The 17,207-nt window shown below is 37.9% G+C and overlaps 1 protein-coding gene across 1 annotated transcript; it reads right to left on the bottom strand.

Moving 5' to 3' along the window:
- Positions 1–827: 827 nt before the first annotated feature.
- On the bottom strand, positions 828–15,996 carry grb7 (growth factor receptor bound protein 7). Its single transcript, XM_037536693.1, is given in 15 exon segments — positions 828–1,963; positions 2,820–2,913; positions 4,268–4,355; positions 4,519–4,576; positions 6,099–6,218; positions 6,527–6,607; positions 7,491–7,589; positions 8,045–8,155; positions 8,991–9,128; positions 9,227–9,301; positions 10,253–10,374; positions 11,036–11,192; positions 14,795–14,930; positions 15,840–15,945; positions 15,948–15,996. Coding segments are annotated over 15 exon segments (1,581 nt in total). The 3' UTR covers positions 828–1,816.
- Positions 15,997–17,207: the final 1,211 nt, after the last annotated feature.

The following is a 17,207-nucleotide window of genomic DNA, read 5'->3' on the forward strand; positions in this document are numbered from 1 at the left end:
TGTATATTTACTCTTTAATCCAGCTGCGAGGGAAAACAACAGAAAGCAATAAAAAAAAAATTTTTTGCTGTCTCAGTGGTTTTGAGAGGGGTTATGTATCTACATCAAAATACCCAAACTTACAAAAGCCCTAAAAGACTGTGGATTGTTTTTTAAACTCTGTTTTTCTGTGATGGATATTTTTGTTTGTTTTCTCGAGATCTCAAGATCTTTGTCACTGTCACAACAAATGTTGTTTTCTTGAGATCTCAAGTTATTTATATCACAACATAACATTGTATTATTGAGAACATTAATTATTAACTGTGGTAATGGCATAAATATCTTAAAGTCTCAAGAAAACATTTGTTGTGTCAAGGTGATATGAATAACTCAAGATCTTGAGAAAACACATGAAAAAAGCTCATCACAAAGAAACAGAGTAAACGTTTCATTTTTTGGGTTTTTAACCTAAAACGTCATGTAAGCCATCCTGTAGCCCTTCATCAGTAGTCAGACCACAGAGCTGCTGTTTGCTGAATATTTTTGGGTGGAGGTTCGCTCACAATGTAGCAGTGACTCTGATGTATAAAAACTGCCTCATACACGACCACACAGATTATCAAACCACTGCCACATCAGTGTCACTGCTGTGCTCAGAATCACCCACCACCCAAATAATATCAGCAGTGGTCATGTGGTCAGAAAGTGACCAGTAATAAATGGAGTAGAGGCTGGCTGACAAATTGTGCATCAGTAGGTGACCTTTAGTGTGTAACTGTACACTCTAATAGCTAGTGGAAGTACAATAAGAGTATTTACATTGAAGTGGACAGTAAACGTGTATGTAAGAGAAAACTGAAATTTATTCCACAACATTACATAAAAGAAAAAAAAAAAAAACAAAACCAAGAGACAATGGAAGACTGACTTAAATACCTGCCTGCAGATTAAGATGGTAAAACACATTTTTATAAAATAAATGTAAATTGTTCATAGGAGTCTACAGTTACAATAGACAACACAACATTCATAAATATTACCTTTTAAAGAGAAAAGCTTTTTCCTTCTCTGATATCCAAAACATTGTGCAAAATTCTTCACGCAACATATGCTTCAATTCTGTGGGCCCACTGCTTCCCAACTACAGTCCTGCAATCCACAGTTTGCCCTGTTCTAACATCTGATTCAGCTCCAGAGGGACCTGATCTTTAGTTAATGATGTGACTGAGGTACAGCTAAAACATAAAACTGTGCAGCAGTTTGCAGTACTATTACATAGTACTGGAGCTGGATATACAATCTCTATTTACACAATTAATACATTGGTCACCAACCTTCTTCCGAGAGATCTTCCTTCCTGCATATTTTAGTTCTAACCCGCATGTAACATGCTGCTCCTTCCTTACCTACACTACACCTGATCCCACCAATCAGGGACGTTTGAAGAAGTTCAGAAACTAGAACAGGTGCAGCCAAATACGGTTGAAACTATAATCTGCAGGAATTACCCCCCTCGCCCCCCACACACACACCCCAGGCCAGTGTCAGTGACCACTGCATTAGAGCATGACCTAGTGGTCAGAAAGTGAACAGAAACTTGCCTGAAGAGCCTGCAAACTGGAAATGATCAGAACAAGTGCTAAAAAAACATTGTTAGGTTTTGTAGCTGTTTACCATAGCTTTCATTACAGCTGTGGAAAAGGAACAGATAAAACTTGTTTAAAATTGACCACACCTCTGGGGCAGGGATGTAGAACAGTTTGCGTACAGTAGTTTGGAATTTTAAGTGTATAATGCTTAATTGCACAAAAGGCACAGTTTGAAGAGGTCGGGGTCAGAGAGCAATACGTATGCAGGGGTGTTTGAGACACACTGGAAAGATTCCGCGGTTAATCTGATGAAACTCCACCAGCTGCAGCAGATCCATAAAAAGAGTGACGCCATCGTCCATTGTGTAGTACTGCCTGCCACCCTCCTCACACTGGAGAGAGAAAGAGAGTGTCAGGCACGGAAAGAGAGAACCTTCACTTAAAGAGACACTGAAGCCAAAATGAAACATTTAAGCATATGATATGTCTGTTGTAGAGATGCCTATATGCATCCTACAGTGGTGCAGCAGTAGAGCGAGATATTCTGAAAACCTCCCGTGTGTTTTGAAGGTAGGAGGAACTTCTGAGTTTTTTTCAAATTATATTTTTCTTTCTCCTTATGTATATTTGTGAGGAAAGCATCTTATTTTTCATTGGCTTAGTTACTCACATTGACATTCAATATAAAATGTATTCATATAGTTCTCTTTAAAACACCAGGGGCACCCTATGTCCCAAATGAGCAAGCTGAGGGTGACGGTGGAAGAAAAAATTCCCTGAGAGCAAGAAGAAGAGGGCAACCCCTCATCCTCTGGTCGACACCAATTAAAATTATTTTACAACCAGAGCAATAAAGAATGAGAACAGTGAGCGAAAATAAATGGGCCTGTCATTGGACAGAGATATTCAGATTAACCAATAATAGTGTTATTAGTGTTGGAAGCCTGTCAGAATAACAAATGAGAAATAGATCTATGAAGACCAGTCACTGTTAACAACTAGTGATAGTGTTACTCTTACAGTCATTACTGTCACTACTGCAGTCTATAGATCTACATAAACCAGTGACCACTACATTATTAATTCTCTTTTTGTGTATCATTTCGTTCTGATTTGTCAGTGAAAGCACCTGGATTGCTTTGCTACCTTTTGGACATGTTCTGTCTGTGGTATTCAACTGTACACTGCAGACGTGGCAGATCACCAGAGCATTCCTTTAACAGTGTCTGTTTCACAGATTGAACTCACAGGAATGAGGAGGTAGTGCTTGGTCTTTAGTTTATGACACAGAGACAACACGAAACACTGCGCATGCATCTGACTGTCCCGAATCAAAAACATCCTGCAGAGAGAAAGAGAGAGACAGAGGGAGAGAGGGGGGTTCACATATGTATTAAAATCACAGAGCTGCATGCATCACTGTAAAATTCTTTTTCATAATTCAATGGTTTTTTTTTTGTTGTTGTTTTTTTTATTTGATTTTTAAAAAAATATTTTTATATTACAGTTTTACAAAGTTTTTGACAAAGTTTGACTTTGAAAGTAGAGCCAAAAGTCTGTTTCCTCCTGCTGCACCCCCTTTAAGACACAGCCCTCATAGGAGAAAGAGAATCCGATTAAACATGAACATAGGTTAGACACAAAAAGAGGTGATTGCTTAACTGAAGAGGTTTTTAAGAGCTGTTATTTTCCGCTCCACATCCAAAGAGTAGCATGTTGTGCTTGATTTTCCCTTTTAGATGAATATTATAAAGAAGAATCTGTAGCCCTTGTCTGATTGAGAGTTTGTGAGGTGCAAATCAGCGCTGAACCAATCATTTCTTAGCCACTGTCATGCTAACTAACCAAAGTTTATGGACTTTCTTTGCTATTTGGAAATTTGAGCGATCATTAAGGAATCTAAGTTATAATTATATTTATAATATATTATATTATAATAATAATAATGTTATTCTCACGAAAATGACAAACACTGGTACCCGACTTCAACCAGTTTTGGATATACAAACAATGATGACTAGCTGAGTACTTACAAATAAACCTGAATGATTCTGACTTAAAGACTTTAATGAGCATTTTTCTTCCTCCTCCACTGCTTACGTTTTATTTACTGTTTTTTCATTGCTATGTGAAGGGTACTTGGGTTTGTGAAAGGTGCTATATAAATGTAACTTACTATTATTTATTTATTTATTTAATTGATTTTAAATTGATTTTTAACACTTTCCAATTGAAGTAACTAAATGACATGTTTTGTTAATTTTCTAACTGAAAATAAATAAGCCAACAAATCCTCTACAGGGAACAAACTTACACTTACCATGTATTTTTCAGCTAATTTTAGTGCATAATTTCTATTTTATTTATTTATTTTTTTGCTGAGTTTAACATTTTGGAAAAAATAAAACATAAAATACAAAATACAAAAAATGAGCCATAATGTTTGCACAAATTCAACAAATAAACAGTAATCATGCATTTAAAATGTGCAGAACTGTGTTCTCTGTAGAGGATGGGTTAACTTATTTTCACTCATAAAATCAACAAAACATGTCATTTGATCAGGGGCACCCAAAAGTTTTGCAGTGGACTACATGGTAGACGTTACATCCATTAACTAATCCCATCATCCCTGTACATCGCTGTAAAGTTCTGCATGCTGACCACCAGGGCGATGGGTTAAAGGTCATTCTTACCCATCCACCTGACCCTGCTCCTCCAAAAGCCTCTCGGCTTCAGACCGGGATATGCCGCCATGGAACCAAGGTTGAATATGATGCACAGCTGCAGACAAAAACAAGACACAATACAATATTAAAACACAACATTAAACTATAGTGCTTGCCCTCAGAACTCTTTGGGCGTTTATGTAGGAACTGAAAGCCTCTGATTTGTCTTTCCACAGCTGTATTGCAGTGCTGTTGTGTGATCGGCTAGTGAGACTCACCAGTAGTTCGTGATCCCTGACTGTTGCTTGGTAGGCTGTAGCGTAGCGCCTCTCTCTTCTATAAACAACATAAAAATGTCTCTGAAACTGTTCAAAAAATACTATCCACTTTATTAGGAGCCCCTACCTTGTACCTCCACTTACTGACCACAGCTACCTACCTTTTAGCTGCACTATACAGATGTGCAGTTACAGACTGCAGCTTATCTCTTGCTGCACGACTCATTAGCCACCCTTTACTTCAGAGGTGCACAACTCTTTCATCAATAAATGAAATATGTGCCTGTACCTTTCAGATAACAATTCAGCAAAAAGATAGGGTCTCATGTTCATTGTCATTTTTATTTTACTTATTGATTATTTCATTTTATTTTCTTAATATTAAAATACATGCTTTGTTACCAGAAGTACTGCAAAAATTAAATTAAAAAAAGTAGAGGATAAAAATGAAAAGTTAAAAGTTGTATGAAAGCATGTGCCCTATGTTTAGAGTTATACAACCTACAGGCAGGCCAAATCAAATGTTCTTGTGGGTCAACGTTGGCTCGAATGCCCAACTTTGGGAAACCCTGCTCTACCCCAAATGATCACTGGTCAGTTTCTGCCCACAGAACTGCTTTACCTTATATTATTTGAAAAGTAAACCATTCTCACCACGATAGTGACTTCATGGTAGTGTGTGTGCTGCAGGTACAAGTGTATGTGTATGTACCACTGTATATATACCCAGTACTGTTCAAAAGTCAGAGACCCTCTCCATTAACTTAATTTCCAGTCAAACCAGGCATTAAGTAGTTTTTTTTTAGGATATATTTCTGAGATTAGATGTAAGATAATCTAGTTGCATAAGGAAGGGAAAAGTCAAGTGAAAAAAGTGAAAATAGGAGTTTCATGATATGGAAAATAAGAGATATAGAGGAAATGGAACTCCTAACAACTGTGCAAGACCCCACAGACCACCAAAACTGTCACTATCAGATAAACAGCAAAAGATTTCATCTTTGATAGAAAGTCAGAAAGTCATTCTTTCTTCAGATTTGAAAAAGTCCACGGGTGTTTTTGTCCATCCTTTCACTGTGAGAAGACAACTCAACACTATGAGTCTGAAAAGTTGTGTATCTATCAAGAATCTGTTACTGAGAAAAGGAAATAGGCAAAAAAAGAAGAAGATCTGCAGCTGCTGGTGCTCTCAGAACAATGGACTGACTTCCCCAGACCTCAACATCATTGAATGTAAGGATTACTTGGATCCTGAGAAGCAAAAAATACAGCCAGCTTCTAAGACTGAACTTTGAAGGTGTGGGAAAATCTCTCTGCAGAGTTCTTTGAAAAATTTAAAGCAAATCTCCTGAAAAGAATAAAATCGGTTATAAAGGTGAAGAGTGGACATACTAACTACTGATTTTTAAAAAATATTTAGTTACTGAAATGTCTGTAAATTTGCATGGAAATCTTATTTGTTGAAAAATGAAGACCTCGTATCTAATGACCCTTTTGACTGCACATGAACTAAATGAAGCAGAAGATGGTCTTTAGGAAGACCATCAGTAAGATACACTTACACAAGCACACACACTCACCCTCCAATTGTAGCCTTCCTCCTGCTCTGCACTCTGAGCCTCTTGAGGGTTCAGGATCACTCGTCCTCCACTCTTCCCTGAGAAATCCATTGCTACCATTGACTCCTCACCCTCCTCCCACTGTGAGCCCAGATGAATAAATCAGAAACAGTTGAGTGGAAGAGGACACAGAATTTTAAAAGGCTGACCAAACCCATAAATGGGGAAAAATATTGCGAAAAGAGAAAACGGCACAATTGTCAACATGTCAGATCTGTGGAGGATAACTGTTAAGAGTGTGAAGTTTTGCAGCAAGCATGTGTGCCTATTTCCAAATATTGGGTGTCCCACCCCAAAACAGGGTGGGAAATGATGCTGTTCCTTGGTGATTTGTTGTGGTGAGATTTGTATTTAGAATCTGTGCTTGCGCTGCTTGTGTATGTATGTACCTTGGTGTCTTTTCGTGGAGGGATCTGCAGTTTGGGACTTGTCTGTGATAACAGGTAATTACACTGAAGCTGCTTCCCATACTGAAACACAAATGCACACAAAAAACAGACAGTTAAAAACTATCTACACCAGGGGTACTGAATCCTGCTCCCAGAGAGGGCTGGGTACCCCTGATCTATGCTCATTTTATTAGAAACTCCCACATAGTAGATCCACCTTGCTGGTGTACAGTTAGAAAGTGTAGCCAATCTGTTGTTGCACAGTTTATATTAGCCATCAACTGTCCCTTCATCAGCAGTCAGTTGACCACAGAGCATCTCTTGGATGGATATTTTTGGGTGGTGGCCACTTTCAGCCTAGCGGTGACACTGACACTGATGGCTCTTCACATCAATGTTGGATCCCAACTCACAAAGTTTTATTTTCATTAAGACAAACCAAATGTGTAGATGTTATGACGCTGTAGCTGAAAGTCCACACCTAGATCTACCTGGAACATTCTGCCATCATAGGTACTAAATTCACAGAAAACTGGTGACGTTTTTTAAATTTGTTTTTGGCTTTGGAAAAGGTTTGAAAAAGACATACTCTATTACATCTTTTCACCATGACTAAAAACATTTAAACACTGACTTAAAACACTGGCTGAAACAGCAGCTGCTAATAGAGGACAGAGAAAAAAGAAGGGGGAGCTTGGTGGAAAACATAATGATTTGATTGGCCATCGTCTTAAAAGGGCAGCTTAATGAATGTCCTGTCCCCATTTGACTTGATTAGTCAGGCCCACTCAGGTGTACCTATGGTTACACCACCGCCTATAAGGTTGAAGGAGAAGTACAAGGTAGGTGTTTTCAATAAAATGGACAGTGAGAGTACAAATAATAGATTACAGCAATATGTATTCAACATTACATAAGAAAATGAATAAAACCAGGTGACACTGCTACAATATTGTGTCTTTACCTTGAACACTCTGAAGGCTGTAATCCAGCAGGTTCTGCACTGTTCATTTTCTGCACACAGCAGCTTAAGATCCTGAGGACGAAATCTGTCTCTACAAGACTGAAACACACAAAACAAAACACATGAAGACAAGTACAGTAGCCCCAAAACGTATTTGTACAATTTAAGAAACCACATTGCACTAAAGGAGGTGGAAAAATTTAAGTCTGGAGCTGTTTTTTTCTTGCAATGATGTTGTGCTAACTTAAACATGATTTTTAGTATTGTACATGTGGTTTGAGACACAGCCACAGAGTGCACCTACTCCACGACTTGACTAGAAACCCCTACCCATTGGGTGTGACATGATCATTTTTTGAGATCATGATTTTTGAGAATAAGTAATATATCTTGAAATAATATGTAAATGGAGATGAAAGGTGTTGAACATAAACATAATAATCACTGTAGGTTTCGCACTGTCAATCTGTTTGTTTTGGACGGTTAACTACCGTGTTGTTCACTGTTCTAAACATCATATTCAATCAATGTTACTGGTGACATAAATAAGTTACCTTGATGGAAAAGGTGTGCACTTTAGGAGAGCTGTAGAGTTTTCGACTGTTGGACACTGTATACACACTGAGATCCTCCAGATCAGCTACACACTGAAGATGCCGAGGTTCCTGAACACACATACACACATATGTATAATATATAGTATATAGTATGTATGCAAATGTTTAAACACCCCCAGTGAAATTACATAATTTATTTATCTTCTAAGCGAAAATATGTTAAAACAAAGGGTTGCCAAGTTTGGGGTTTTCCCAGCAATTGCGATCGGGCGTTTTTGAAAAAGCATTCACGGCTGAAAATTTTTAAGTTGCAGGGTGTAGTGCTTCAGACTACTATATAGTGTGAAACACATTCAACTCTTCTGGGAAGGTTTTCCACAAGGTTTAGGAGTGTGTTTATGGGAATTTTTGACCATTCTTCCAGAACTTCATTTGTGAGATCAGACACTGATGTCAGCTCTATTTCATCCCAAAGGTGTTCTGTCGGGTTGAGGTCAGGACTCCAGTCAAGTTCTTCCACACCAAACTCGCTCATCCATGTCTTTATGGACCTTGCTTTGTGCACTGGTGTGCAGTCATGTTGGAACAGGAAGGGGCCGTCCCCAAACTGTTCCCATAAAGTTGGGACCATGAAATTGTCCAAAATCTCTTGGTCTTCTGAAGCATTAAGAGTTCCATTCACTGGAACTAAGGGGCCGTGCCCAACTCCTGAAAAACAACTCCACACCATAATCCCCCCTCCACCAAACTTTACACTTGGCACAATGCAGTCAGACAAGTGCCGTTCTCCTGGCAATCGCCAAACCCAGACCCTTGGGCCCTTTGCCCCCCCCTGCCGACCTTTGCCAAATGCAAAGACCACCCCAGTGAAACTGTACAAGGTGTGTGTGTGTGTTTGTGTGTGTGTGTGTGTGTGTGTGTGTGTGTGTGTGTGTTTTCAGACCTTAGATGACCCCTTGCTGGAACAGTAGAGTCCAGATCGTCGTAAAATGAAGTAAAGTTTTTTCCAGGACTTCTTCCCTGCTTCTCTAACATGTAGATAGCCCTGAATTTCTGGACATGAACCGCACTTCAACATACTCTACACACAGACAAAAGTGACAGACACACACAGTCAACATAGTGCTTTCAGAAAAGGGACATTAAGTGTGTTATTTAACATGTTTTCCAAATACCAACCTGGATGAGCTGAGACGAGCTGATTTCTGCCTTGGCGTCAGTGCTGTCCGAGATCATGCTCTCTGGGAAATATTGCTGCATAAATAATACAAGGAAAGCTGTTACAAAAGTGGCCACATGCACATTAGCATTGTACAGACAAGTAATTTGTTAGTGAATTCCCCTTATACCAAACACAATCAATCAGCCAAGACATGCTTGGTGTCTGAAGTTTGCTACTTTTGTTTTGCATAGGAGCTATGAGGCTTATGTAGCTAAGAATAATGGAAACATATTCCACACAAGGTCACTGTAATATGGACACATTTTATCTTTAAATTGGCATTGTATGATGGCTTTGTCATGTATAGCCTCTTTTTGCAGAATCTTCAAACCAACTCAGACCATTTGCTTGTAACTATTTTATCAGATTAACTGAGACCCTGTTTGAGTGTATACATACAATAAATTTATTTTATAGGACTCCAAAGTGGAAGAAACTCTATTTTATGACTACTGAGAAGTATTAATTTGACCAGAGACTTGAACTAAGAATGTAACAAGGTCCTTTTCAATTTCAGTTGGGCTTTTTATGTTCTGTAAGCCAGCTCTGTGACAAAACAGCCTTTTGTCTGATCAAATTCATGTTAAAATTTGGAAAAACTCCAATATAGATATGTGTAGCTTATGTATTGGTGTCTATGGCACAGTTTTGGTTTGTAAGTTTAGGCATGGCTGGACTCATCCAAACCCCTTCCCCCTTCCCACAGACAGGATTGACAGGATCATGGAGACAAAGAGGAGGTGACGGGCTGTCACGTTTCATGAGAGCACTGAAATAACTGAAACGACTGCCTACGTGGAAGTACAGTGAAGTGTGAAAGTGCTCAAGGTTATTCAGAATGAGCGTGTTATTCTGAAGTTAATGGCAGAGAATGCACTTGTAGTGATTGTAACAGCAATGATGTAAGCAGATATTTATATCTGTGGTTCCATATGGTGAAAGGTTAATAATACCAACAACAAGAGGAGCATTTCTGTTCATACCGCTGGTTTTTTGAAGAATTCGTACTTGGCGTAGTTTTTGCGAAAGAGCAGTTTGGTGTCGCCACCTTGTAGCCAGGAGGACTGCACCTGCACCAGCACTTCATGGTCCTCCAGGCAGCGCTCTAAAACAAAACAATGAGCCCCATGAGCACATAAACACACAAACAAAAACACATTTTATATATATGTGCTTTACTTTTAGTGTAAGTCAATGGAACTAGACTTTTTTCCAATTTTGGGCAGTTCCTTTAGGTTTTTTCATAATGAAAGCTGATGCGTGCTGTTTCAGAGCCACTGACCTACACTGGCTGTCCACATTTGGTGTCGATGCACCAAAAATTTCCATTCACTGGCCACTATGCAGTCCATGTACCGTATCAGTACAGACCAGCTTAAGTTCCAGGTTTATGCTGGTTTATACCTGCTAGTGTAGGGTTAGCTGGTCCAGCATGGTACCAGCATAAAGTATCTAAAACGTGACATATGCCAGTTTTCCTGGTCAACAACATTATAGCTTATGTTGCTGCTGACCAGCATCCAAGATACAACATATGCACTGTATACCTCTGGCATTAACATGTGTCCTGGAGCACCAATCATAAGTGGACTGTAGAATGTGATGGTGTAAACTGTACACCAGCAAGGTGGAGCTAGGGGTTTCTAATGATGTGGCGAAAATACAGGGTATGTGTCCTTTAAAACCCTTGATTTGCAGCAGACATGGAGATGTCCAGGCACTTTAAGACATAACAGTATTGCAGAAACAGTGCGATCCAGACTTACCCAGTCCCAGTGAAGGGTGTTGCTCAATTAAAGCCCAGTTTTCTTGGTCTGTGCAATGAGCTGCCTGCACCAGAATATGGCACACGTCCCGCACCGTTGCCCCCGATGATACCAGCACTGAACGACTATGAGTGTCCTCTCCAAACACTCTCACCACCTACACACACAAACAAAGCTACATAAAGAACATAATCTGAATTGAGTTCTGACTGTGATCACATACACTTACTCAGAAATGATCACAGAACTCACGGTGCAGTATATCACAGTATATTACAGTGCAGTAGTAAAAGCAACAGCAACATGAAGCTTCTTTTAAATAGTGATAGAAAATACAGTATCAGACAAAGCTGTTCCACACATTGATACAATTTAACTAGAAAGAACATGCATGAATGACAACTACTCTGGGGGCAGATTTTAAAGGAGAAGTCCAACGATTTTTCAACATTTCTGCCCAATTCAGTATTTGAGATGTAAACTAATTTAGGCTGCTTTGATGTGGAATGGCTCAGTGTGGAGAAAGACACAGGTAGTTTTATTATGTAAAACTACCAGTGAATCTATTTGTCATCTGAGTGTTTACATTTTATGTGATGTTGATAAAATACGACTTCTTTGGAAAGTGTTTTGTCTTATATCGTCAATTATAGGGCAATATACTTTAAGCCAAAATCCTATCTTACAACTATTTGAACTCAATGCCTCAAGCATCAGGCATTGCATTCATAACCAACTTCTGAACCTTTTTTGTAATGTAGCTATTACAGATATCAAATGCTTCAGATGTCTGATTTCTGTTACTACCACTGCAAATAATTCTGACTCATAAAGCTTCTCTATATTAGAGCATTTCACATCAAATCACTCTGAATGTAATTCACTAAATGGAATTCAGTGAGTTAAAGGAGATAAAATCTTTGACTGCATCACTGACAAGACATCAGTTAAGACAAGATGTTTAACAGGAGCCAAGAATCAGTCAACATGACTTCTAAAGACACTCAAGAATTACAAAAAATCACAAGCTCAACTTCTGTCTGACACTCTTCACCTCGTTGTTTTCTGTCCTCTTTGTGACGTAGAGACAGAAATGCCTCGGTCTCATTTCTTTTGTATGTTATTGTGTAACAAGATGTATGAGTACAAAAGAGGACAGAGAGATGGGTGGATGGGAAATCTTTTTGTTGTCTTGAGCCTTTCAGTGAGATGATTACTTAATAACGGCACTTAATACATGACATGTTTTGTGGACTTTCTTGTGATAGACAATGACAAGCATCTTTTATACAGTATATTGTGCATGTACATGATTGTTCGTTATTACTGGGGTAATTTAGGCTAAATACATTTTACTTACAGTGATACATATCGCTGTTGTCAGAACAAAACCTCGTATCTCCAAAATGGTAACTTTACAGGAGAAGGAAAAAATAGACGTAACTTTCAATGTAAGTCAATGGAACAAGACTTTTTTACAAGTCATTTTGGGTCACTTCTGTTGGTCCATTCATGATGTAAATTACACGTACTGTAAAGGCCAACAGGCATTTTCACATTACGAGAAAAACTGAAAAATGGCAAAAATGAAGATACAAGGTTTGTTCCGACAACAGCAATATGCTATTTTTAAAAAATAGCCTTTTTAGTTTATCTTTTCTTGAGGTTCTTTAATTGCTTTTGTACAAAAGTCTCCAGAAACTCCTTCTAATTAGTGAATTTGGTGACTAAGGTTCACCCACTGCTGACACAGGTGTTCAACTGCACACACAGCTTGTATAATCTCCATAATATAATTTCTAATGCATTGCTAACACAATGGGATGCTCTCGAGCAGCTGCACATGAGCCTAAGCTTACCATAACCAATGGCAAGCGTCAGCTACAAGGGGATAAAGCCCCCCAGCATAGGGTGTGGAGTGATGGAGCTAAATCTGATACCTCTGGGATGACCTGGAGTGGCAGTTTTGGTAGCTATACTCTTCTCAGGAGAATAGCAGCTGTTACTGCAGCACAAAGGGACAAACCCCTTATTAATGTCCTTGATTTCAGAGCAAAAACCTAAATAAACTTTTGGAGAATATACTTTGCTGAACTACAAACTTGTTTACTTTAAGAAAAATATATATATATATTTTTTTTTTAATTACTATAATAAAACTATTTTTATTATAAGAAAATTATTCTTTCAAGTTCTACTATAACAAATCTCAGTTTATTATCATAAGATATTTAGGAGTTACTATTAAAATAAAAGCATGTTTATTATTAGAAAAGCAATCGGTTTACCAATGATTTCACATTTATAAGAATTTTTCTAATAATACCTTTGATCTTATAATAATGTTTACTTTATTATAATAAAAATATGTTATCATTACAGTTTTTAAATTCTTACAAGAAAATGACAAATACAATAAAATTATATGCTGAATTGTAATAAACTATTATAAAGGGAATAAAAATAATTATATTATTATAAAAACATTTCTATTATAATAACATACTTCTGTATAATAAATCAACTATAATAAATACATTTAATTGTAATAATACAAATTTTAACTTAGTAAAATGTAAAATGTAATACAATTATTTCCTTTTCTATCGTAAAACTTTTTTGGATATTACTTTTAAAAATTAAATTTTTTTAGTGTTATATTTTGTTCTCTCATGTTTGTTGTTTATTTGTTCTAAAGCATGTTGATGTACAGTTCAATGCCTAAAAGCTGCCATATGAATGCGCTGCTGTTGTTGTTGCTGCTGTTGTTTTTGTTTGAGAGAGAGAAAGAAGCTCCCCTGCTCAAACTAGATGAACTAGTATTCCTGAGCTGTCAAACACTCTCAGGCAAACATGCCTGTGTACACACTTACACACTAAAACTTAACCAGTTCCTCCGGCTGAGTGAACTGTCTGCGTGTGTCTGAGTGACATCTTTCGTGCGATTTAAGGGTTGCATTTATATTTAATGCCATGCTGGGTGTGTTTGAGTGTGTGTAGAGAAGTAGTGCAGAAAAAACAATGCCCTCAGGGGTGTGTGTGTGTGTGTGCTTGGGTTGTGTATGTGTGTGCTTGGAACAGTTTGTTTTGCCCAAAGGCTGACCTGGCACAGTCTCCTTATTGTGCCCACTGTCGACTTTTATTACCGTGGGCAACCGCTGCTCACCTAGACCACAGACTGTTTATGTATGTATGGCTGCATGTAAGTGTGTGTTTGCCTTGCAGCTACACTATAAGGTCACCTCTAAACTGTATTAAAGTATTTACCAAACATCACTGGAGCCATTTGCTTTAAAATTAGCCTATAATCATGAATTTATCAACATAAAATAATTTACTTTTGTCACAATTTGTTGGATAGCATTCAGAGAGATTTTCTTATGAGATACTGAAAACAGAAGCAAAAGAACATTTTAACAACTTAAGAACCTGAATTTTACCCAGATCATTTCCAAAGCACAGTAAATCACTTCCAAAGCACTGAACATCCTTTGCCATTCACTGGCATACACAGTTTTAAATTCCCATTTATGACTACTTTACATTACATTGTAGGTAAATATTGATTTAAATATTCAAACAGAAACACATTCAAACGGAAATTTTTAAATCTATAGATTTGTTTATGTCTCATGTAGCAAGACTTACTTTCGCTCCTTCTGTCTATCTATCTGTCTGTCTGTCTAGCTATCTAGCTAGCTAGCTACCAAAATGTCTGTACTGTCTCTAAACTGTCTGTAAAAGGCAAGGCCCACTTACATGAGTGTCTTCCTCAGAGGTTGTGGCATTTCCCACTAGGGAGCCAATCCGAACTGGGGAGTGGGAGGGACTGCAGAGTTCAGGGAAGGGATTAGGTATGGAGGGCATAGATGAAGGTCTGAGTTCTCCTTTAGAGCTGTAAAAAAAAAGAAAAAAAAAGAAAAATAATGTTCAACAATAACAATTACTTAGTAAAATACACAAATACCCAGAGATTGGGGGATGCTACACTGTTAGAAATAAATGTGCTGTGCAGAGACATTTTTCATAAAGTGACAAACAATGTAAACGTGCCCTCATAGGTACAACAGTGGTTTCACGGTCCAGGTGTGCACCTTATGTTTTTTTCCAGAGCTAGATTAAGGGGAGCCAGGCCAGTTCGTATCTCTCCCATTATACCAAAAATATGACTGCAAAACGCCAAAGGCACCCAGAAACAAGTCCTCAATAAATGGTGTGAAGCTTCTTACACTGTAAACATGTTTTGGGCAGCAGGATGCTAACAACACTGCTATCGAGTTCTGACTGGTTGGCGAGCTGATCAGCTCACTGGCTGAATACAATGGTTCATACTGACTGATGTCACGAATAAGACAATAAGTGCAGAAAGTGTTAGAAAGTCCTATGACTGAAGTGCAAATTTAGCTTAAAAATATAACAGCACTGTTGGAATATTTATGCTGTTCTCCATCTAAATATGATTAATCATTTTCAGACTATGATTTTGTTCAATATACATTTAGACTCACTTGGGAACATCTAGCATCTTGGAAGACATTTTTGAGTGGCTGTTCTCTTCACTGCACATTCTCTAATATAAACTTCCATGACTTGTCACCTACGTTCACCTCATAACTCCAGTACAAAACTAAAGAGGAACGTATTAGACATCAGACCAGTCTTAGCTTATTTAGGCTATGGCAGAACTTTTTGACCAAATGCTTGTTTTGGTTCTATGAAGTGAAGGTTGAACAAAGACAAAATTTTGACCTTTGCCATTAATGTACTTATTTAAATAAAGAAAAAAGGGCAGGAGGAGAAGTACTTGAGGCCGTTCCTGATGGCCAGGGGCCGTGATCGTGGTGTGAATTGATGCACGGACATCAGGGCACTCTTGGCTGGAGACACTCTTGGCTCGTCTCTGCAATTGTCTCAGCCACAGCGTCCTTGAAAACCTCCGTCCAGCGGCGGCCCACCTGCATCACTCTACAGACTCTAGAGAGAGAGAGAGAAAGAGAGAGAGAGAGAAAATTAGGCTAAATTTTTGTTTGTGAGACTGCATCTGGCACTGACCAGCCATGATTAAAGGGTGCTCATTCCAACTGAATTTCACATATTGAAAAGAATAATTCAATGCTGCTTTTTAGGATGCTGATTAGAAAAGGAGAAGCTAGTGCTTTTCTTCTCAAACATATTCTAGTGACACTAAACCCAGCAGTTTAGCTTCGCCTATTCACAAAGAAGTTATAAAGAGTGTTTCATCCTATAATCCAGTGCTGCTAAGCAGATCACTTACATTTATTAGCCTTAACAGCACAGAAACAAAAAACAGTCTTTTTAACTATAAGGGATAAAGAGAGGTTGTAAAAAAAATCATTAGCACAAAAAGTATAGAATATGGGCCCATAATAATAATAGTTTCAAGCAGGCCTGGTTCCAGAACAAAATAAAAAATAAATGGGCTAGAAAAGTGTGTGATTATTTAAAAATATAATATTTTGATATGTAATCATATTATATATGACTATATAACCAAAAACAAAAAGTCTATGATCCTACTGCAATACGTCATACTGTGGAGATGATCACAAAAAGCATGAAGGAATGTTGTTTCTCATGAATAAACACAATGGCATGTATTTGTTTAAGATATTTGTCTATGACAGTTAGCTTGCTTGCTATGTTAGATTAATTTCCTTTATGTTAGCAAACCTCCAATATGGTAACAACAGATGATGCTAACTGCAGCACAATACACTGTCACTATGTAGGTTAATAAATCTTTATACTACCCCACCAGAGCCGTTCTACGTACCTACACACAAGCTATGGCATACTGCGGCATTGGTCTTAGGAAGGAGTTCAAATTTTTCCCATAGCTTATCTAAGAGTGCAAAAATTCTAACAAACTGTACAGGACAGATGTCCCAAGGCTTTGCTCTGCCACTAATTCTATTTTGGTGTTTAAAAAAATTGTCTGTTGTGCTTTACTAATTATGTAGAATGGCCCTTAAGTACAAATTATAAGATCAACAGGACCCTTGCTGCTCTTATGCCTCATTGTACGTGCATTTATAAGTGTTTCCTTTTTAAATCCCAAAACACTGCTGGAAACAGAAGTTTCTGATGTATCGCATCAAAAGAATGTTTTATTGTCTTAAATACTACAAAGCCATGCTTTGAACCTGAAACA

The sequence above is a fragment of the Pygocentrus nattereri genome, chromosome 3 (assembly GCF_015220715.1).
Source record: "Pygocentrus nattereri isolate fPygNat1 chromosome 3, fPygNat1.pri, whole genome shotgun sequence".
Classification (NCBI taxonomy): domain Eukaryota; kingdom Metazoa; phylum Chordata; class Actinopteri; order Characiformes; family Serrasalmidae; genus Pygocentrus; species Pygocentrus nattereri.